Here is a 22,278-nt window from a genome sequence, read left to right as displayed (position 1 = left end):
TCTATAACGGTGGATGAATATGGTTTAGTGTGCTAAAATACGGTGGAAACGTCCACTATTACAAATCCTCATGATAGGCAAACCCCAAGGTATCAGAAAATTGAGCGCTGGGAGCATAAGAGACGAAATTATTAGTACCTAGGTTACTTTATGCTCCTTAGACTATAGTTCTTAGACTACTTATTCGTATACCCTAAGACTTAGGAGGCTATTTTTTCTGCTACGTACTAGGCAACTCTGAACAGTTTTGAGTACCTTAACGAGACACTCGTAATTCTGCCTCTACAATAGTTAACTTCACATTATTTATATAATTGTTTATGATTCCTCGTTTTACGTTATCTCATTTATATTTAACCGGCACTTAAATTTAACGCTACAGCAGATGCAGGTATAGCGGTATCTAGATCCTCAAGCGTAACTGTCATCATGGCAGAATACTACCAACATTGAACAACTCACTTTCAGGCATTGCAATGTAAGTTCATTGATACGTAAATTTGTGGATATACTAGATGCCTACATGGCATCACATGTTTTAGGTGTCTCCTAGATATTTGCAGCAACATCCAATTCTTTACATCCATTCCGTCAAATCATCCTCCACTGATCGTCCAAGCAAAAACTCAAGATGCAAACCGTATTAAGCATCTGACCACCCAGGAACCGAACCAGAAACGCCTTCATCGCTGGCCATTGATTCTGGCATGCTAAAACAAAGAAAAAATTCGCAGGAATGCAGTAATATATCCATACAGTGTGTAGTTATGTGAGTGGTGATGCCATAACAAAGATGTGATAGTGAATGAGGTGGTCGTTTAGTTGTGTTGTAATTTCAGACGAGTGTAGTCGTCGGGTATCAATTCGCAAGATAGTTTCGTGTGATTCAAACACAATTGACCAACTATCCAATGGTGCGGAAGCCGCTTATCCAAAAATGCTCATCGAGCTTTATCGAATCCTCTTTCCATCTAAGAACTTAGGACTCTGACCATCATAGTACTGATTCTGGTACTGATTCTGGTACTGCATAGCCTTACGTGCCTCGTATTCTGCCTTTTCATCTTCGTCGAGGCTGAATGCCTTCTTAAGCCATCCAAATGCACTCTTCTTCTTTTTAAGTCGCTTGCCTCCAGCCTGAGTGGTAGCCCGGGAAGTCACAGTGGCAGCGTCATCGTTGGTGGCCGAAGTAACGCTGCTGAGGGTACTCATGCCTCCCATTCGAGAGGGCTGATTACGTTGGTGGCCTTGAAAGAAACCCGACGGGTGATATTGGTCAGCTGGACCAGCAGTGTGAGGTCTTTGCTGCAGTGGCGAGTGAGGCGATGCACGAACGGGATGATAGGTCTGCTGGTACTCGGAGTGAGGCGAAGGCATGATAGGAGGATGATTTGGAGCTGAAAAGTCTGCATAAGAGGTAGCACGTGGTAATCTGTGAGGCTGATGAACTTCAAGGCCAGAGCTATTTGCATGTTCTGTTGTCTGTGGTCTTATGGTGAGATGTGTTGTGTTAGCAGTGGACTGCCGGGCGGGTTGCGCCTCTGCGAAGTTTCGCGGGGGGATTTGAATAGATTCGGGAGGGCTCCTCTTCAGTGAGACACGCTGTCGTAGTGAAGTCCGTTTTTGCAATCCCATAGCATCCTGAACAGACTGAGTGAGTGTTCGCCTTTGCGTTGGTTGTTCGTCCTGAGCCTTGCGTTGTGATTGAGGTGGAGGAATATGTATCGAAGGTGTGATCGTTCGTCGTTTGGTTTCATCATCAGAAGGGGGCGTGTCAGGACGCATTAGTGCAGGTGAGGTAGTTTTTGGGGTGTAAACTTTGGGTTGAAGGATATACAATGGCCCATCATCAAATCCGCTGTGCGTATCGCTGTCATCAGGCTCTTTGTCTGATTGCTTTGTGTCATCTGCAACAGACGCCCTGGGAGGGGTCGTACCAGAAGGGGTGGTGGCTGTGAGATTAGGCCCAGAAGATGAAGGTGATACACTGGAGCTGATATTGGGCCGCGGTGAGGAAGAAGATGCACTTAAATTCGGTGAAGGTTTGAAACTGGCGCGGTGGTATGTGGTGGTGGGTAGTAATAATGGAGGACCTCCCGGCAAAGGAAAATCGCTCAGGGTATTGATATCGGCATCGCGAGAGTCGAAGCTGCGGATGCTTGGGGCCACGCTCATCATGGATCTATGGTTTGCCTTGGTTGGGAGCAGAGAAATGCGTTGATCTTCAGTTTTTGGTATATTCGTCGGTATAGTAAAAGGAGGAATGGTTGCCTTCTCACGTTAGCCAAGTACTTTGCAAAGCGAGATTTGACTTACCCAGGTCTTTCGGCTGACCTCACCAGCTGTCTTCTCCATCTCAGCCACGATCGTCATGAGTTTAATTACCAAACCATTCAAATCTTGTGCTTGGTTGTTTAAATCGTCAAAGGTGTTGAGCCATCCATCAGCGTTACCCTTCATCGCGCGATAAATGCTCTCGAGATCGGGATCTTCTTCGGACCACCTGGTATCCTTGTGTTCGTTGAGCCACTCCATGAAAGCCTCACTAGAACGAAGTCCCGCATCAATATCGTCATCCCACTGCTTCATGACGGCGTTTGTTCGGGCGAGGATATGGTCAATCTTAACATTCCCAGCAAGAATCTTTGCTCGGAATGCTCGATCTTCAAGCATATTCTCGAAAGCTTGTCTGTTGGCCATGGGAAGTTGAAGATGGGCAATACGCTCAGTGAGGTCCTTATGAGCTTGAGCAAAGTCCTCCAGCATCACCTCGAGAAACTCGTCTACCTCATCGATATGGCCTTGAAGGATGGTCACGACCTGGGAATTATCGGCGGCCAAGCTGTTGAGTAGGAGGTATACTCCAAAAGTAATTTGCGAGATGAGTTTGTACATTTCATGTTGCTGTTGTCCCGGTCGATAACGCCATAGTGAGTCGAATGGTTCGTCCTCGGGATCCTGTTCCAGCAATTTCGCTCGACGACCTTGTGCGTCAAGCTCTCTCAACTTTGGCTTCCCAGGTCCATTGTCCTCGCGTGTGACCTCGTCTAAAGATTCGGCGAAAGCATCTTGCAAGGAAGGAATGGGATGTGTGGGGATGGATTGGTCTGGTGCCCTGTAAGACCTGTAACTATCGGAAGAAAATCGTCGGTCGACCTCGTAGTCTAGATTGTCATTTTCTGAGGCATCGCGGCCATCATCGGAGGTTGGTACCAGAACAATTCGTAGATCGCCGCCGTCATATGTCAACGGCTGAAGTCTGCTGGTGGCCATGGTGGCGGTGCCACTGCCCGAAATAGACACTTGTGTAGAAGGCCTTACGGCCGAGGTCATCATGGAGGCGGCAAGTGTGGGTGGTTGCAGTCGAAAAACGGTACGCCTCCTAAAGGGGTTTTTGGAAAGCTCAATGGCGTATAGAAAAAGCGCCGGAATTCGCGTACAACGTTAATCGAGAACTCGGCGAATATGCGCGCGAGACGACGTGGTACAGCGTGAGGAATCGAGCGAACGAGTGGAAGTAGTTGGAGACAAAGGAGGGGGCTGAATCTATCGCATCGTGGGATCGCTGCCAAAGCCGAAATTCAAGCAGGAGTATAACTCATAACACAGACAATTGTACAAATCGTTAGAGTTGAATCAGAATGAGTAACAGTGATATCGCGAGGAATATTCGATGTGGTTGATGTTGATCGTTGTTGAAGCGCGAAGCTTAGTAGTTAGAGATCTGCGGGAGAGCGGGAGCTGGAAGAGGTCGCAGCTCTACTATCTGTAGGTAGGTCTACAAAGGGGAGAGATCATCAGCTGATCAGATCAGGGACTGGACTGGATCCAAGCTAGGTTGACCAGGAAAGACCACAAACAGGCAGCCCAAGAAGACAAGCGTAATTGTTACTGTTGGCTCGGGTTGACAATCCGGGGTTAAGTCCACTAAAAGAGGTAATTAAGGATCCGCTGTAGCGAGGATTATGCTCGTGCAATAGTTGACAGTGGTAGGGGAGGGAATGCAAGTCACGACTGGGAAAAAAAGAAAAGGGTGAAAGAATAAAGATTTAGGCGAATAAAGAGTAAGGATATCATAAACCTGGTCTTCAGTTGTTTCTGCTTCTGATGCGCTGGATTGGTCGTGGTTGTCTCCAGTGCTTCGCCTCCTTCCTCCTTCCCAGTCGCAGTCCCAGGACCGTTCTTTCCATTGTGCTGTCGTCTGCAACTGCCCCTCCCCTGAGAAACTGCCCAAAGACACTAGCGGCCCATCCATTAATTCAACGGGGTGGCTCTTGGCGTAGCGAGCAACGCGACCACTAAGTTCAGGTACCATCGCGCCGCCCCCTGCATCTAGTTCGGGACCTGACCCACTACAAGTAGAGTAGGGGTTAACTGCTGGACCTTGCTGAGTTTGAGTGGATTAAACTTGACATTCTCGAATTTAATTTTTTTCTAGACACTGCAAGATTTGCTCGCCAGTGGAATCTTTCAATGCTACAGTAATTGATTACCGTCCGATCGTAAATCATTCACCATTGACCAATCACTGGCACTTTCCCGGTTGGACAGAGTCGTCGCGTCAATTTGTTGTTGATTTAGGTTTCAATCGGCGGCTAACAAATCTAATTGAACCTGTTTAAGAGGCTTAACTCTGTACCTGGCTAATAACGATAGTGCTGAATGTTTATTGCCACACTGAAGAAGACAGGAATTTAAGGGTCACTTTGAGTCGCAATAGGATAAAGTACCTGAGAAATACCTCATTGCTGGCTGTTCGTCTTTAGCAGCTGTATCTGTATCAAAAATACAAGACATGCATAGGTTGGGCAACCTTGATCAACACTGAGGAGGTTCAATTCAGTGCCGATCAATGGTTCTAGACCTGGAATTCCCTACTCCTCTTTTAACCAAGGCTATAGCTTCTTGGCGCGTCTTTCAACGGCGACGGTTTAAAAAGTCAGTCACTAAACTTGACAGACGAACAAAGACAGGCCAATCATCTGCACAACGCAAAGACAACAAGACAAGACCCATTGCTCTGCATATTTCTTTTTCTCGATATTCGTAGCTTGCCGCGCTTCGCCCTATCGATAATGTCGCCATCCTGCCAAGCCGATCAGAACTAGCTTCCTGTCTATCGGTGACAAGCGCCCGACGGACCTCCGCAGACGCAGACTTTGAAATTGCATGCTTGTTAACCTCGTGTGGTATTACAGTGCATCCGCAAAGAACGGAGCCGATTCTAGCTCAGGGGGAGTCCACGTTCTGTGTTACGCTGTCGGTGCAAGAGTTTTACCACGACTTACGATCCGATCGCTGTATGTTACCGTCATTGGACACTGCTGTCTCATCTGTAAGAAACTGTCGATTTCTCTGCTTGTTGCAGCTAGAGGAATGTTGGAAGTCATGTCTTAGACAAGTTGAGACACCACGGCTGGGCTGGGTCCATAATAGAGACATTTGTGGCTCGTTCTAGTTATGTACAATCTAAAGTTAGCATCTGTAGACTTTCGGGAATTAGCATCCGTCCCACTCATCAATATCAAACTTGCACTTGGTTAAAGCTAATAGCAGAGGGTTATCGTTGACCGACATTCCTTTCAGCTTCTACAGCGGTAATATCCATTAATATCCTCAAAGCCCAAGGACGGGTCACTCACTGACTCGACTGTTCAGGATCAGGGATTGACCATCATGGGATCGTGTCAAGATTACCCTTCCACCCACTGGGCACCTATGGAGCACCACCTCTTGTCTTCACTTCGGCAGTGCAATAGAGTTCAAAAGCAGGCGCTAAAGCACTGCCAGTTGTCAGAAGACATGATCCCGGGTACGGCTACTTCCGCTCAAGCAGCGTTGTACTTTGATATCTTTGCCAAGCTATAACTACCACAAAATAATCCCACATTGCGATTTCAAATATTCTTTCTATCGTCACATCGCCCACATCCATCAAGAAGTGGAGTGCCAGACATCGCTCAGGGTCTAGAAGTACCGAGTAAGATGAGACGTCCAATTGACAAAAGTTGGACTATTTTGGTCTCAACTAATTCTTCTGCTGACTTCTAACTTCAAGTATCATGTGAGCCAAGCCATCAGACTTGTAGCTGCGCCATGTAAGTCATGTACCTGTTATCAAGTCAGCAAGTCGAGCGGATAAATATTGAAATAGATTGTCTTGAAGTCAATTGATTAATTACAAAGTATATAGCTCAAACATTATGAAATTGGTGCCATCGTATAAAATCTTACCCTTAATTTATTTCCAAGTCGAAGCTTTCTATGGCGATACTGCCCAATCAGGCAAAACGTCCATCATCTGAGCCACGTCGTTGGGAAAACTAATAAAGCGCCGCCAGCTCTTTTCGCCAATACAACAGCTGAGGAGAAAGCAACAGGGTCCCCCAAACGCAATAATACAGGGCCCTGCTGTTCTTACCTTTCTTTACGTCGTTGTATCCCGTCCAACTCGATCCCTTCATTTCCATTCATTCGAAAAAGTCGATAAGAAAGAACATGGCTCCGAAAAACCCCTTTCGGTTCGGTAACGATCTCTGGGATCCATCGAATCGCTTCGAGACGAGTTGGTTGTTGAATCCCTGGCTTCTCTTCGCCGTTCGCGCGCTCATCAGCGTTTACGCTTTCGTCACGCGATTCTTCATCATCGGCTGGACATGTACGCACGACGATCTCGGCGGCTGTAAGGATGTTGGCAGGTCGTTTAGCTACTTCACCATCCTGACGTACTGGGGCATCGCCTTTTACTTTGCCATCGCGGCGCTACATACCGTTACCTATGCGATCCGAGGTCGATCACTGCTCGATAGCTTTCCGCGACCGCTACAGTCGCTCCATGCGCTCTTCTACTCGACTGTCACCACATACCCGTTCCTTGTCACGATCGTATACTGGGTTGTTTTGTACAAGGGCCCTTGGTTCCCTGTCCAGTTCAATGCCTGGAGCAATATCAGTCAGCACGGATTGAACAGTCTATTTGCCCTTTTCGAAATCATTATTCCTCGAACGAACCCCCCGCAGTGGGTGCATATCGCGTGGTTGATCTTCATTCTCGCGCTCTACCTCGCTCTCGCCTATCTCACGCATGCGACGCAAGGATTCTACGTATACAACTTCCTCGACTACCAAGATGTCGGTGGACGAGGCATTGTTGCAGGATACATTCTCGGCATAGCAGTCGGGATCGTCATCATTTTCTGCATCGTATGGTGCATCATCTGGGTCCGCCGTTGGTTGACGGAGACCAAGCTCGGTATGGACGGCAAGTTTGCTAGCCAACCTGCGGACAGTAATGATGTCGAGCTGGCCGGTACCAAGCGATCTATTGGAAACCAACCTGAGACCCAGGACAGGGTTTATTAAAGTTGTCTGTTGTAATGGGTGGTAATCAGGATGCGTCAAAGTGTAATGCACAGGGCGTAGTGAACGGACATTTTCTGTTATGCTAGACCGATTTTGAGATACCCTTTGAAGGAGGAAGACAAGCCAGAATTTGTCATTTGTCATTAGTTGACTTAGTAATTACTAATGGAAGAAATGATCTTTGGGGTACAAGTCTGTAACAAACAACACTTTGCAATTATCCAAACTTGACGCTTCATGCTACATGACCATGAGTATGATCACCATCTAAAAGTTTTATCCTTGTAACAGTATCACAGTATATGTACATTCCTGTTTGTAACAGTGACAGCTGTCATAGTTCCATACCAACTCCTTTTAACACTTGAGTAAAATCCCACGTCGCTTTTCAGATTCACGAATCTCAAACATGACTTGAATACCAACAAACAGACAAGAGCAGGCTGTAACGATGAAGATGAAGCCTGGTAATGTTAGTGTTTTCCTTTCACAACAAATTTCGGTGATTCAAACGTACCTGACCAGTCATGCAATATGCTCTGGATGATGCTCTGCAATCCGTCTAATCCAACAGCAAAGCCAACCAAATTGGCAGAGATCATCATGAGAACATTACCCACGCTTCCGACACAGCACAACATACGGTACGCTGTCGGTCGGTCCTCCCACTTGCTCTTGGGGAACAAGGCGGCAGCAGTCCATTCGGGTACCATGAACAACACAATCAACCAGCCCCAGATCAGCAGACGCAGCTGAATGTCGTGCCACAGTGCCACAAAGGTAAACACCATGAGGAAGGTCAAGATAGATCGCGCAGTGGTTCGCCAGTTGCGGAACGATGAGCCGCCAAGGGGAATGTAAATGTACCTGATCAACCATCGGTTGTACGAGCGGTGCCATGCTCGCCAGAAGAGCTGCGTGCTGTAGTTGTTGCTTACACAACGGACCATGTTCTCAGGCGGGTCCATTCCATCAACCAATGACCAAAGTCGGAACATTCGCCAGGGGAGCAGGAGCTTGAGCCAGATGATGTGGAGGTTCATGAATGACAGCATAGATAGCTGTGCTGCCGTGTAAGAACTCCAATCAGGCTTTCCCTTGCTGATTGCGCCCACCCAGTCGTAGTGCAGAATGACCTCCATGGACAGCAGCACCAGGAGGAAACGTATACCGTAGCGAATAGTTCGGTTTGTCTCAATGCTGGCAGATCGGTACTTTGATTGCGAGATGTAATCATTGAACGTAATAATAGGTCCGGCCAGGTAAAGGGGCCCATAGATGGCATAGCCCACGTAATTGCGGAAGCTGAAGTCTCGAGGTTCGGCGGATATGCTGACACGGTCTCTCTCGGAGAGATTTGCTGGGTCCAGTTGCTTCTTCTTTAAGCATCAGAGCATGATCAGAAATAATTCCCACTCTTAAAACAATAAAATCACTTACCTCGAGTGCATTAGAGTTACCGCGGTCGATACTCCAGTAGTAGTCCAAGTTGAAACTAATAAGACGTAAAATGGTGATGTTGAAGAGAACTTCCCATCGTGCCAGGATGCCTTGGAATGTGCCGTCAATTCTAGCTCCAAAGTTCATCAAGTCAGAGTTTAGCAGTCTCATCTTGTTCTTATACAAGCCCATGACGGGGGGCGAAATGTAGCTAAACAGGACACGGAACCTCCATCCCTCGGTCAATTCATTGGCAAAGAGGATGGAAATGTTGAAGATCCAGGTAGCAGCGGGGACATATCGTCGCGGAAGCTTGGTCGCCAGCTGGAAGTTGATCCAGAGGATGAAAAAGATCTTAAAGGCCGAGAGACCGTGCAGAGCGAAGAGGAATATGAATGCGAAGAGGAAATCGAAGGATGCGCGTTGGTCGAGTCGGTAACGTCCTCCCTGGCTTCTCTCAGGGATCGGATTGAACTTGTTCCAAGCTTTCCTCAGCAACGGGTGGAAGATGAGTAGAGAGCCCATGTAAGGCATGTTCTCGCGAAAGGTTCCGTATTGCGAATCGGAAATGTCGATCTGGCGTCCTGGAATCCAGCCAGGAGATAGCCATTTCTTGAACTTGGGATAACGAGGGTCGGTTTCTGCAGAATGTTAGTCGAAGTCGCAGTGTAAGAAAGTAGATTCCGTACCTCGCGAAACATCATATGTAATCCAGAACATATACGGTACGACAAAGGCGATGACAAGGTAGTATAGATAGAACTCGGGGGTGTTCCATTTCGACGGTTGCGCTCGGCTGCGCTCTTTGGCGGCAGAGTCCTTCTTTATACTGGGATCGGATCGGGCTTCGATAACGTTCTGGTAGGGAGTGGAAGAGGAGGTGGTAAAGCGGGTGTCGAGGGTGTCATGGTCGTAGAGCTTGCTCAAGAAAGCTAGAGCACCCATGATGGCGGTGATTTTGAATGAATGCGACGGACTGGCTTAGGTCATGGCGGGGTCGAATAAAAGATGAAGGATTGAAGAGAGGTAGGGCGATGAAGGATGCGCACAAAAATAAAATAAAAAAGAGCGTCAAAAGGAAGATGCTGCAAGAAATTGGAGATGTCGTGGCCTTCGCCTTTCGTGGGGTGGGTTTGGGTTGGTGGTGTTGAGAAAAAGGGACCATTCCTCCGATCCGAGGTATGGATGGCTTGAGCTTGACTGCAGGGGGTAAAGCTCAAGGGGGAAGCCCCTGAAAAAGTTCAAATAGGGAGGTTATCACTCGTTCCATGACTTGTAAGTGGGGGCACGACATGAATACGTTGTCATTTTAGCACTCTGTATGTATTTACAGATCATTCTGGAGATAATTAATTGCTCAATCAGTTTCTATATCGTTATTTTACGGGTATGATAATCGACATAAGCCTATAGTTAAACTCTATTACAGAGAAACGGGTGTCGCTGGTAAGTTTAATTTAGGGTAAGCGGTTTGCAACGTGCATTGAGGATGTTCATTTCTCTAATAATACCACTTTTGTGATTAAATATACCTACGTATATCTTGAAATTTGTAGTCAGACTGTCTGGCTTAATGTGCAGTGATACAAGAGAAAAGAAACTTGAAGATCTTTCCCGAATTGTAAAGCATTTGCGGTTCAGATGACCCAGTCTGATTGCAATGACGAACTTCTCTCTGACAAGCTATCACGCGCCGTAGTATTGGACAAGGCCAAACATTTCAAAGATGAAACACTAATAAATTGCCAAGAAATGTTGTATGAAGCATTCGGGAAGAGACTATTACTTAAGAAGTAACAAGTTGCAGCCAACGATATCAAAGTGGGAACAAACTTGGATACCTTCTACGTGCCCACTAGCCAACCACAACATCGTGCAATGTTGAGCATAACGGAGCTTGGGACAAACATGATAACCCAAAGGAATTGAAAGAGTATAAACAGGGCCAGAGGAGCCCATTTCAGATTCCTATTCGAACCATACAACGTGCCAAATATCGAATCCAAATTCAAATCCAAATCTCTATCAAACTCGGCCCAACCCCCCCAGATATTCAACGTTCTTCACTTCCATTACGTATCGAAACAAGCAACCGGCATCATGTGTGAATGGAACGTCTATCTCTTCAAATGCAACTGCGCCACCTTGGGCCTCAAGAGATTCTGTCACCAACACCGTCCTAAGCAGACCGCCAACTGCAACGAAATTCAGCTAGTCCGTGAGGAATGGATGCACCTCCAGGACCGAGTATGCCACCAGCATATAGGACTCGAGGAATTTTATGCCAACGGGCCGACTGTTCAGTGGAGGGATATTGAGTCGAGAGTTTATCAGCTGGCCAAGGATCATGCTGCGAGAGGGGATTTCCCTGGGAAACCTGAGTAGCTTCGGACAAGGAGTTGATACTGAGTCGACATAGTTGCTAGAAAAATCAGACTTTGAACAGTGTTATTATGGGCTTGTTTATCTTTGTCTCAGAAGCTCCAAATCACTTCCGTTTGGAATATTAGATTATGTGACAAGGTCAAGATAATCATCTTGAGACATCTCTACAACTTCTTGCGTATCTCCTCGGTAATATTCTGCATTGCCTTGACCAACGGCACGACATCCCTGTTACCTCTACAAAGCTCAGTCGATGTATCGCTCAATTGCTCAAGTGCTTTAATATCTGCCATGTACATTCGAGGATCTTCTGCCCGCAGTATAGTATTAGCCAGATAAGCGAAAGCGACGAAGCATCGGTATGCGCCAAACAACGCTGTCATTGTCACTCCATAGGGGTAGATGACTAGCAACCGGTTGAGAGCGGCGATGAGACGTCGAGCAGCGTCATCAACAATGGGAGAGTCGGGGATGTCCAAGTCGGTTGTCGGTGGCCTGGGAGAGTTGGAGTTGAGAAGAGCCATCTTGCGAAACATGTAGATTATGGAGGTGTAGCCTGTCAATATGACATCGGCTACTACCCAAATGTCCTGTTCGTTATCTTGAGCAGCTTCTAACCATTCAGTCTGTCATGATTGAGTTAGTCTACGTCTGACCGAGTATTGAGGTGTATTACCAGTTGCCACTCAGCAAAAATCTCTTGCATCTCACGACAAAGCTCCTCAGTTTTCGCAATTATTTCAGTCTTTGTAGCATTGGTTGGGTCATCCAGCATGGCGAAAAAGCGAGCGACGATGAGACTGACCCGCGAGCTTGCAAGAAATGCAATCGTCTGCATGCCTTGCGGAACAGCACCCGAATCGAGATCCAGCCATGGTAGATTGACCTTCCATGGGTTGTTCGTAATGGCCGGAGGCGTGTTGAGAATGAGTCGGTAAAAGAGGTCAATCTGAATAACCTCCCAGAATCCTCTCCGCTCGTTGTCGCATGTGGCTTCGCTGAGGAAAGAATTTGACTCGTCCGAGTCTAGCTTGTGGAGATTGAGAACCTGACAGTATTCGCATGCATACTTGAACGACCTCCATGCAAGATCGTAGTCGAAGAATTCAGCAGCTACACGACTCTGGAGATGTGAGATGAGACACAAGCGTAGGGCAAGGTGAGAAACTCACTACGTAAAGCGCGGCTATTAGATCTGTCATAGTACCTGATGCCTCTAGTTCCCAGCTCGGTACTGCGCGGAGACATCCGAGGTAGCTCGCGTTCATATAAGTAAGGCTTTCGTGCGAAGTTGTGTTGCTTGCTTTCAGACTGCATCCATGATACATTATGCTGTAGTATATCACGAGCATAACTGGGTCGACATGTATGTGCGGTAGTTTGATGATGTCGGGCAGCAGTTCGAGAACACGTCTGTCGACAAAGCTAACAAACATGCAAGCAGGCATATACTTGAAGAAGTCTTGGAACAATTAGAGAGGGCGATTGGAATAAGAGGAAAGTACGTACTTGCGACCCAGGTCTTGGCCAGGTCTGTTGGGATGTTTATTGAACTTGTTATGACACTGGAACCAAAAGAACGTTTTCTTAACTCCTGGACATGATCGACGGCATCCTTCAAGACAGTCATGGCGTCCATCTCACGGCCGGCATTGTGAATTGTCAATATACTGGACGCATGGCCGTTGGTGGTGCTGAAAGCAACTGGCGATGAAGAGGCTTCAGAGCCACCAACAGAGGGTGTTGGTATATTGCCATTGACTCGCGAGGCACTAGCAACGGTTTGCGCCTCAAGTCGTTGCAAGCGATCAAGAATGGTAGTCAGAGCAGCATTTGGGCTGTCTGATGACCTAGAGGATGCAATAGTCAATCGCTAATTCTCAATGAATGAGTTAGAGGCACTTACAGGGCTGGGTCGATCAATGGCCGTGCAGACCTCCTCTTTGCCCGTACAGGATACACACATTCCAGGTCCTGGCTCTTACACCGAGCGCATTGGGGCATAACCCGATTACACCGGACCTTGCGTTCTTTGCATCTTGCGCACTTGGAGTCAAGTTAGGATGATGCATCTTTGCAGTTTGACTAAGCTCACAGAAAGACGGTTGAGTTGATCCGGGCCGTTTCCACCGGCGCTCGACATGATTCCACAGAGCCTCAAGGATTTAGAGTTAAGAAAAGTCCGAAGGTGGTCCGATGAAGTAATAGTAGATGGAAACAAAAGAAATTGGGAGGGAGCGGAGATTCGGTATTATCTAACCCCAGGAAGATCGATAATGTATGGGGAAACTAGAAATGGAGTACGTAAAAATTAAGCTTTGAAAGAACAATACGACATATGAAAGCCATGCTCAAGCCATAGGGGAACAGTCGTGTAAAACGCAGGAACGGGGTCTTTGAGTTGACATTGTCCAGGTTTTGGGGATTAGATTCGGCCATGACAGGGGACGCCACTTACATAATTACCCAATCTAGTAATTATCAGAGAAGAAAAACCCGAAAGTCCGAGTGCGGAACTGAATTCCTGCCAGGACATTCGGAGGTTATAAGTCCGAATAACTTCAACGGTCCACAATCCATTTCGACAGTGGGAATGCCCAGACAGTCGGTATGGGGCTGAACTACCTGGATACGGATAGACCTTTACATCTTTTCTTTGTTTTTAGTCTTGCAATTTTAATAAATACTGCCATAATGGACCTCTTTGAAACAATTCGTCCTCTTCATACCATCGACTTGCAGCCTTTCTTTCTCATGGCTTTTATTACGCTATCATAACCTATTCTTCTTATAAGCAGCTGGTATATTCTATACAATGGATTCCAGCTCCCAGTTCAACTCTGGGGCTAGTACACCCAAGCAATTCTACCACAACAACGGCTCAACATGTTCTACCAATGTTTGCACCGAGAAAAACATTGACGGGAACACTAAGATCCCCATGAGCGAAGGCGAGCCAGATGTACTCAACGAAGATGTAATGCAACTAGCTCGCCAACTCACAAGAAAGTCGACTGCAGCACCAGGAACTCTGTTTCCTCAAGCAGATGGACCATTGAACCCAAGCAGTCCAACCTTTAACGCCAAGAAATGGGCAAAGGCATTCTACGAGCTGAGGATCGATACCTCTGAAGGCAACCCACCGCGGACGACTGGTGTTGCCTTTCGGAACTTGAACGTATTCGGTTTTGGTTCAGATACAGATTTCCAGAAGAGCGTCGGCAATGTCTTTCTTGAAGCTGGAACTATGGTCAAGAAACTGCTTCACGATAAGCAAAGACGAGTTGACATCTTACAGAACCTTGAGGGTGTTGTGCACAGTGGTGAGATGTTAGCTGTGCTTGGTCCTCCTGGTTCGGGCTGTTCAACCTTTCTCAAGACTATCGCCGGAGACACGCATGGCTTCCATATTGACAACATCTCTGAGATCAACTACTCTGGTATTCGTCCCGAAGAAATGCGAACAGCGTTCCGTGGCGAGGCGATATATACAGCCGAAGTCGATCATCACTTTGCCCACCTTACAGTAGGCGATACGCTTTACTTTGCCGCTCGTGCGCGTTGTCCAAAGAATATCCCCGAAGGCATTAGTCGACATGAATATGCGGAGCATCTACGAGATGTTACCATGGCCATGTTTGGTATCTCTCATACTAAGAATACGCGTGTGGGAGATGACTTTGTGAGAGGCGTTAGTGGAGGTGAGAGGAAGCGTGTGACAATTGCGGAGGCAGCTTTGAGCTATTCACCGCTTCAATGCTGGGATAATAGCACAAGAGGTCTTGACAGTGCTAATGCGTTGGAGTTTTGTCGCACTTTGAGGACGCAGGCTGATGTGATGGGCTGTACTTCTGCTGTTGCCATTTACCAAGCGTCTCAGGATGCCTACGAAGTTAGTACCACCAAGACAAGCATGAACTTTAACTAATCTCTCTAGGTCTTTGACAAAGTGCTCGTATTGTACCAAGGAAGACAGATCTTCTTTGGCAGGACAGGAGAGGCAAAGGCATACTTTGAAGGACTTGGCTTCGTCTGCCCTGAACAACAAACCACAGCCGACTTTCTCACTTCCATGACAAGCCACCAAGAACGAATCATCCGAGAAGGCTTCCAGGGGAAATCCCCCAGATCGCCAGACGAATTTGCACAAGCCTGGAAAGACAGTATCCATCGCCAAACCCTACTGACCGAAATGGACGACTATCTTCAACGACATCCCTTCGGCGGCGAGCACTACGAAAAGTTTGTCGATTCCAGGAAGCGAGATCAGTCCAAGTCTCAGCGTGTCAAGTCACCATTTACTCTATCGTACATGGAGCAGATGAGACTCACCCTTGGACGAAGCTGGGTCATGCTCAAAGCTGATCCTAGCGTAACGGTCACTCTTTTGCTGTGCAATCTGGTCGAGTCTCTTGTCATTGGAAGTATCTTTTACAACCTGCCTGAAAACACGGACGCGCTCAATAAGCGTGGCTTGTTAATCTTCTTTATCCTTTTGATGAATGCATACAACAATATCCTGGAGATCATGACGCTCTACGCTAAGCGCAACATTGTCGAGAAACACGCCCGTTATGCCCTGTATCATCCGAGCGCGGAGGCTCTTTCATCGATGGTGGTTGATCTGCCTTACAAGATCTTCAATACCATCATGATGAACACTACGATGTACTTTATGGGCAACCTGCGTCGAGATCCTGGACACTTCTTCTTCTTCCTTTTGGTATCCTTTGTTACGACCTTGAATTTCTCTATGCTTTTTCGACTCATCGCATCCCTCACCAAGACCATCGCCGCGGCATTGGCCCGAGCCTCCATCATGCTCCTTGTCATCGCTCTTTATACCGGCTATGCCATTCCACCGCAGTACATGCCAGTTTGGATCGGCTGGCTACGCTGGATCAACCCTACCTACTATGGTCTCGAAAGTCTCTTCATCAACGAGTTTGGAGGAAGAAACTACCCTTGCTCCAACTTTGTACCCAGCGGTCCCGAATATTCTGACATTTCGCGATTCTCACAAGCATGTGCCATCCAAGGTTCCGTCCCAGGAGAGGACTTTGTTCGAGGGTCTGCCTACCTTTCTACAACGTACGGTTACCTCGACTCACACAAGTGGCGCAACTTTGCAGTTGTCATTGCTTTCTCGATTCTGTTTATGGGTCTGCACTTGATCGCTACCGAGACCATTGCCTCTGAGCGTTCCAAGGGTGAAGTCCTCGTATTTACGCGCAAGGAGATGAAGAAGCACGCTGGAAAGCGTTCGAGTGACGAGGAAGCAGGCAGTGTTGGTGGTACCCAGATTGCAAACAGTATTAAGGCCATTGAAGAGGTCACAGATGTGGAGGAGCAGACTTCTGTGTTTCACTGGAAGAATGTTTGCTATGATATCAAGATTAAGGGAGAGACGCGTCGTATCTTGGACCATGTTGATGGTTGGGTAAAGCCGGGAACTCTAACTGCACTAATGGTAAGTCTTTACTCAACTATAAGCTTGCAGTCACTGACGGATAATAGGGATCTTCAGGCGCCGGCAAGACGACTTTGTTGGATGTCCTCGCAAGTCGAGTCACTATGGGCGTCGTAACAGGCGAGATGCTTGTTGACGGAAAACTACGCGATGAATCCTTCCAACGAAAAACAGGCTACGTTCAACAGCAAGACTTGCATGTCCACACCCAAACAGTCCGCGAAGCCCTCAACTTTAGCGCCCTTCTTCGACAGCCAGCCAAATACACTCGCCAGGAGAAGCTCGACTATGTGGACACTGTGATTAGTCTTTTTGATATGGAAGAATATTCTGACGCTATTATCGGCGTGCCAGGCGAGGGTCTCAACGTGGAACAAAGAAAACGCCTAACGATCGGCGTCGAATTAGCTGCGCGACCACAATTGTTATTATTCTTGGATGAGCCTACATCTGGACTGGATAGTCAGACGTCTTGGTCTATCTGCAACTTGATGCAGAAGCTCACCAATAATGGACAGGCGATTCTTTGCACCATTCATCAGCCTTCGGCCATGCTATTCCAGCGCTTCGATCGTCTCCTGTTGCTGTCTCGTGGAAAGACCATCTACTTCGGTGACATTGGCAAAAACTCCAAGATTTTGGTGGACTATTTCGCTCGCAACGGCGGACCCAAGTGTCCAGCAGGAGTCAACCCGGCCGAGTACATGCTTGAGGTTATTGGTGCTGCCCCTGGCGCTCACACGGAGATTGATTGGCCTGAGGTTTGGAACAGTTCCCAAGAGCATGAGCTTGTTCAACAGGAGCTCGAGAGACTAGCTGGGCAAGAAAACTTTGGCACTGAGCAGAAAGACGGAACGGAGTACAATGAGTTTGCTGCTACGTCTTATGCGCAGTACTCGCTGGTAACCAAGCGGTTGTTTCAGCAGTACTGGAGAAGTCCTGGATATATCTACTCTAAGGTCATCCTGTCTGCCGGTGCAGTAAGTATCCCCTAGCGTATGGGTCAGAGTGTATACTAACATCAACAGTCGCTCTTTATCGGACTTTCGTTTTTGAATGGACAGAATACCGAAAGAGGTCTTCAGAATCAGATGTTTGGCGTTCTCATCTTCCTCACTATCTTCACCCAAGTCGCCCAGCAGATGCTCCCTGATTACGTCGCTCAACGCACAATGTACGAAGCTCGAGAACGCCCATCAAAGACGTATTCTTGGAAGGCCTTTATGGTATCTACTATCTTGGTTGAAGCAGCATGGAACTCGGTAAGAGCCAAATGTGGTAATTAAAAGACTAATTTACTAACAGTGCAACAGATCATGGCTGTGCTTTCATTCATCTGCTGGTATTTCCCAACTGGACTATATCGCAATGGCTACGTGACTGACGCAGCGGACTCTCGCAACGCGACTGTTTTTCTCTTTGTGTGGATGTTTTTCATGTTCACTAGCACCTTTGCACACATGATCATTGCGGGCTTTGAGACTGCCGAAGTTGCGGGTGGACTTGTCACTTTGATCATGATTATGATGTTTTCTTTCTGCGGGTAAGTAGCATGCTTTGCCGTTTAGTGACATTAATAACTAACTCTTTTACTAGTATCCTTGCAACACCAGAAGAACTTCCTGGCTTCTGGATCTTCATGTACCGCGCTTCACCCTTCACCTACGTCGTCGAAGGTCTCATGGGTACATCAATGGCCAATGCAGATGCAGGCTGCGAGCCCAACGAACTCATCAACTTTAACGCACCCAATGGTACAACGTGCGACGATTACATGAAGACCTACTTGTCTGAAGTTGGCGGATACATTGTTAGCGGTGCTGCGAGTGAGTGCCAGTACTGCACAATCTCGGGCACGAACCGATTCCTTGAGAGTAAGAGCATGAGCTACGATAATCGCTGGAGAGACTTTGGACTTTTGTGGGTTTATTGTGTGTTTAACATTGCGGCGGCGTTTGGTATCTACTGGATGGTGAGGGTGCCCAAGAGTAAGAAGGGGAAAAAGGATTAAGTAATTGGATGTTGAGATTGGTGAAAATGTATATGTACGAAGCTGGGGATAGAGTATGGAGGTTCTTGATTAGACTTGGGGATATAGAATTACGAAATTTAATAATGAAGATGCTGATATCCGCATGTTATTAATGTGAAGCATCACGTCTGGAATTGTGTACATCAAAGAATAAGTCTTGCAGGGTTGGGATGCAGATCTCGATATGCCAACAAGCCTCAGCATATCATAAAAAGTTGACCGCTGGAGGCATAAGAGACGAAATTAGCAGGTCACTTTATGTTCCTCAACCTATGGTATGGTTCTTAGACTACTTATTTTTGTACCTTAAGACTTAAGAGGCCAATTTCTCTGCTACCCATTAGACAAGTAAATCTGGGTCTGTGACGTGGCTGGAAAGTCTCATCAATAATATGCCATCACTCTAAAGCGACAGATTGAACAACAAGTTTATGCACGTTGACCGTTTTACGTTGCAGCACCTGTATCAACCACAACCCGTGGTTTCATCAGCCTCAAAACGTAGCAGATATCGGTTCGAATATGCATAATTGTGTAGTCTTACTCGACTGCAGCGTCCAAATACTACAACCTCAATTCCTGCATTAGTTATGTCTTGTTTTATAAAGTCAATCCTTTCTACAAGTGGTGGTTATGAAGCGACCCTAAACAAAACAAGTCAGCATTGCGATAGCAAGGAAACATGTATGACCAGGGTACATGGAAACCAGCAATTCGGATCAATTGGAGCATGTCACATATACTGCTGAATGACGCAGGACACAATATGCAAACATACGGTCAATTCCTAATTGGGTGTGTCCTTGCAGCGATCAGCATTCCTCTGCATACGGATTGTTTTGGCCCCCAACTTTTATTACCACGACGATTGCTACGTTGACTCGACAAAGAGAATTGGATGGTTTCATTATCATCGTGGCACCATACAAACAGATATGTTGCTGACTAGTTTGGGCCGCAATATTGCATGACAATCGTGGTCTGATATAGCCTGTAATTGGAGGTAAAATGCGGCCAAGAGAACGGCGTAGCACATCAAATCACAATTACAAAACCATTTGGAGTAGCTCAAAAAATTGTGACCAGTTTTATTTCTAATCAGCATATGATGCATTGGAACAATTCGATAGAATGAGTAACAGTTATGAATCGCTCTCTAGTAATAACTGAAAAAATACACAAAAAGTCCACCCAATTTCCAAAGGGTATCGAGCCGCCATGAGAATAACGCCGTAGATACCATGAAAGTTTTTAACTCATTATCCTCCACCAAAGAAGTCGTAAACATGTAAAGTCGTAAGCATACATGAAGATTATACACACATAATTGTCGCCGTTTAGGCGATGAGGACGGCTGCTAGGACTGCTGCTGCTGCGGGCCAGTAGCCCATTGCCTGAATCATACTTTGGGCAGCAGCACTGTCCTCTGAGTCCGAGGGAAGGGCAGTGTCATTGGGAAGAGTACCGTTGATGAGGATGGTTGTGGTACCGTTGACCTCGGCGACATCGACAATCGACTTGTTGAGATGCTCGTAGCTGCCGTTTCCGATGAGTTCGTCATAGAGTGCGGTGTTGTTGACTTTGTCGTCCTGATCGCATCCGCAATACGCCTCTGCTGAGCACGCGCAAAGGATAGGGCGCTCCTCATCCTCCTCACTTGACTCGTTGTAGTACCGGTACGAGTTGGGATAGTGGTACAGGTATGCACCGCCATACCACACACCTGGCCAGAAGGCAAGGGCAGCTGCACCACCGATACCGGCACCTAAGAGGACAGGCTTAATGCCACTGGGACTGTTGCGACCGGCGGGTCTATAGGGTGCCGATGCGCCGCCTGCGTATCGGTTGCCGGCGTAGGTGGGTTGGGGGCCGCGACCGCCTGAACGTCCACCACTGGAGCCTGAGCTTGATCCTGAACCTGGACGAGATGAGCCTGATGAACTTCCACGGCTGGAGCCGGAGCCGCCGCTGCTACTTGAACCGCCGCGACTACCACTGCTGGAGCTCCCACCTCTGCTTCCGCTGCTTCCGCCTCGACTGCCGCCGCCGCTGCTACCTCCGCGTCCTCCTCCTCCACCGCCGCCACGACGCTTGTATAGGTCATGTTCGTCGGTGCTGGGTACGGAATCGACGCGCTTGATGTGGAGGGGACCGTCGATGGCCGATGCGACCGCCGAGGAGAAGAGGGTGAATAATACGACTGCGAGATCGGGTCTCATTTTGTAGAGCCAAGAAAGATCGTTACTTGGCTAGGTATATGTAGTTGTATAACAAAAAGGTTGTCGCGTATATGATTGGAATGTAAAAGTCTCAAGTCTAGAATTAAACGTGACAAGAAGCAAAAAAAAAAAAAACAGATTCTTGAGTTTGTTCGAGTTTGGGGTAATTTGACAGTATGATTTGCAAAGTGGGCGGGCAGTTCCAAGGTTTAATACCCGAGAGTAACGGGGGAAGAGTAAGATTGATGACGGGGGTGTATGATGGTTTGTGTCGGGGCTCCACAAGGCGTTATGTCTTTGTGACGGAGATACAGGGATGACACGATCAATGCGCAGTTCGAGTAGTAGGTTGTAGGCTGTGACGAAAGGCTAGGAGCAAAGATCACAGGACTAATTGAAATCAATGATGATCTTTTGTTTGGGGGGCGATAGTGGATGATGATGTAGTCCCAGCTCTGTGCTTCCAGAAGGATTAGGTGATCGTCCGGTAACAACAAGGCCGAGTCAAGTCTTGGCTTAGCTGTTGATGAGGTCACTTAGTGGGTGAGAGTGGCCGGTTTGGGTAATTCGTTTACCAAGAAGGGAACCAAGTTATATCTGACTGTAGAGAATTGAAGCGTATGGACTTGTGTCTTTATAACTGTAGGACAAGTAGAATTGGAAACGTGATTAGCAGAAACTAACACTGTTGGGCTGACGAGCTGAACTGAATAGACTGAAGCACAGACAGGGATAGATGACATACTGAAAACGATTTAGTCAACCGAATTGGTGCTTTGACTTTTTGCCCTATCGTTGTGGCTTGGACTGTTGATCAATTGCCTGCTGTGAACTGTCAGTCACAGGGCAACAATCAGAGTCTAGAGAGAGTACACAGCCTGAACCCTCTTACTCTGCACTGAATTGATGGATAAAAAGAACATGGATCGGTGACATAAAGGACCCTTGCTTGGCATGGTATGAGCGTAATAAGCTTAGCGACGTTAAGCTCGCAGCACCACTGCAACATGCTGCAGATAGCGCATATTATTGGATATAATCCTTGTCTTGATGTGGACCAGGCTGTCACTGAGGCAGATTTGCTTTTTCTTCCACATTTGAATACGCCCAAAGTCCGCCTGTGGCTGGTACATACCAACGAACTAAGCATACCGCAAGATCGTATTCAAGACTAGATCATGATAAAAAAGATCCTCTAAACGAGAGCTGAAGATCAAATTCCGTTATCTGCAGAGTACAGTAGACAAAAATCGGTTGATGCGGCTGTGCAAAATATATCAACCACGTGGGGAAACCAATCTTATTAGGGAAGTCTCCGATATAATCTAAACAGCTTGGCCTTGCCCCTCTGATGCATCTCCGGCCATAGC

The 22,278-nt window shown here is 47.2% G+C and overlaps 6 protein-coding genes across 6 annotated transcripts; 2 read left to right on the top strand and 4 right to left on the bottom strand.

The window, feature by feature from the left end:
- Positions 1-951: 951 nt before the first annotated feature.
- Positions 952-3,273, bottom strand: EDB82DRAFT_528042 (uncharacterized protein; the record flags this gene model as incomplete). Its single annotated transcript, XM_025728810.1, has 2 exons — positions 952-2,271; positions 2,317-3,273. 2 exons carry the CDS (start codon positions 3,271-3,273, stop codon positions 952-954), a joined length of 2,277 nt encoding a protein of 758 aa, XP_025583140.1.
- A 2,918-nt stretch (positions 3,274-6,191) lies between these two features.
- EDB82DRAFT_509788 (uncharacterized protein) lies at positions 6,192-7,559 on the top strand. Its single transcript, XM_025728808.2, has one exon. The coding sequence runs from the start codon at positions 6,499-6,501 to the stop codon at positions 7,360-7,362; it is 864 nt and encodes a 287-aa protein (XP_025583138.1). The 5' UTR covers positions 6,192-6,498; the 3' UTR covers positions 7,363-7,559.
- EDB82DRAFT_509787 (MBOAT, membrane-bound O-acyltransferase family-domain-containing protein) lies at positions 7,560-9,971 on the bottom strand. Its single transcript, XM_025728807.2, has 4 exons — positions 9,492-9,971; positions 8,803-9,443; positions 7,880-8,741; positions 7,560-7,826 (listed from the first exon to the last, which is right to left on the bottom strand). The coding sequence occupies exons 1-4, from the start codon at positions 9,745-9,747 to the stop codon at positions 7,720-7,722; spliced, it is 1,866 nt and encodes a 621-aa protein (XP_025583137.1). The 5' UTR covers positions 9,748-9,971; the 3' UTR covers positions 7,560-7,719.
- Positions 9,972-11,351: 1,380 nt separating this feature from the next.
- Positions 11,352-13,153, bottom strand: EDB82DRAFT_547467 (uncharacterized protein; the record flags this gene model as incomplete). The annotated part of the gene is made up of 5 exons (XM_065609498.1): positions 11,352-11,813; positions 11,864-12,310; positions 12,360-12,649; positions 12,697-13,060; positions 13,094-13,153. 5 exons carry the CDS (start codon positions 13,151-13,153, stop codon positions 11,352-11,354), a joined length of 1,623 nt encoding a protein of 540 aa, XP_065464233.1.
- Positions 13,154-13,793: 640 nt separating this feature from the next.
- EDB82DRAFT_568567 (ABC-2 type transporter-domain-containing protein) lies at positions 13,794-18,828 on the top strand. The gene is made up of 6 exons (XM_025728803.2): positions 13,794-15,079; positions 15,125-16,657; positions 16,705-17,637; positions 17,686-17,919; positions 17,971-18,200; positions 18,254-18,828. The coding sequence occupies exons 1-6, from the start codon at positions 14,003-14,005 to the stop codon at positions 18,666-18,668; spliced, it is 4,422 nt and encodes a 1,473-aa protein (XP_025583133.1). The 5' UTR covers positions 13,794-14,002; the 3' UTR covers positions 18,669-18,828.
- Positions 18,829-19,752: 924 nt separating this feature from the next.
- Positions 19,753-20,974, bottom strand: EDB82DRAFT_509778 (uncharacterized protein). Its single transcript, XM_025728802.2, has one exon. It carries the CDS (start codon positions 20,906-20,908, stop codon positions 20,027-20,029), a length of 882 nt encoding a protein of 293 aa, XP_025583132.1. The 5' UTR covers positions 20,909-20,974; the 3' UTR covers positions 19,753-20,026.
- Positions 20,975-22,278: the final 1,304 nt, after the last annotated feature.

Source organism: Fusarium venenatum (genome assembly GCF_020744135.1).
Source record: "Fusarium venenatum strain MPI-CAGE-CH-0201 chromosome Unknown EDB82scaffold_3, whole genome shotgun sequence".
NCBI lineage: Eukaryota > Fungi > Ascomycota > Sordariomycetes > Hypocreales > Nectriaceae > Fusarium > Fusarium venenatum.
The sequence above is the reverse complement of the archived record's forward strand: the minus strand, read 5'-3'. Positions and strand labels throughout refer to the sequence as shown.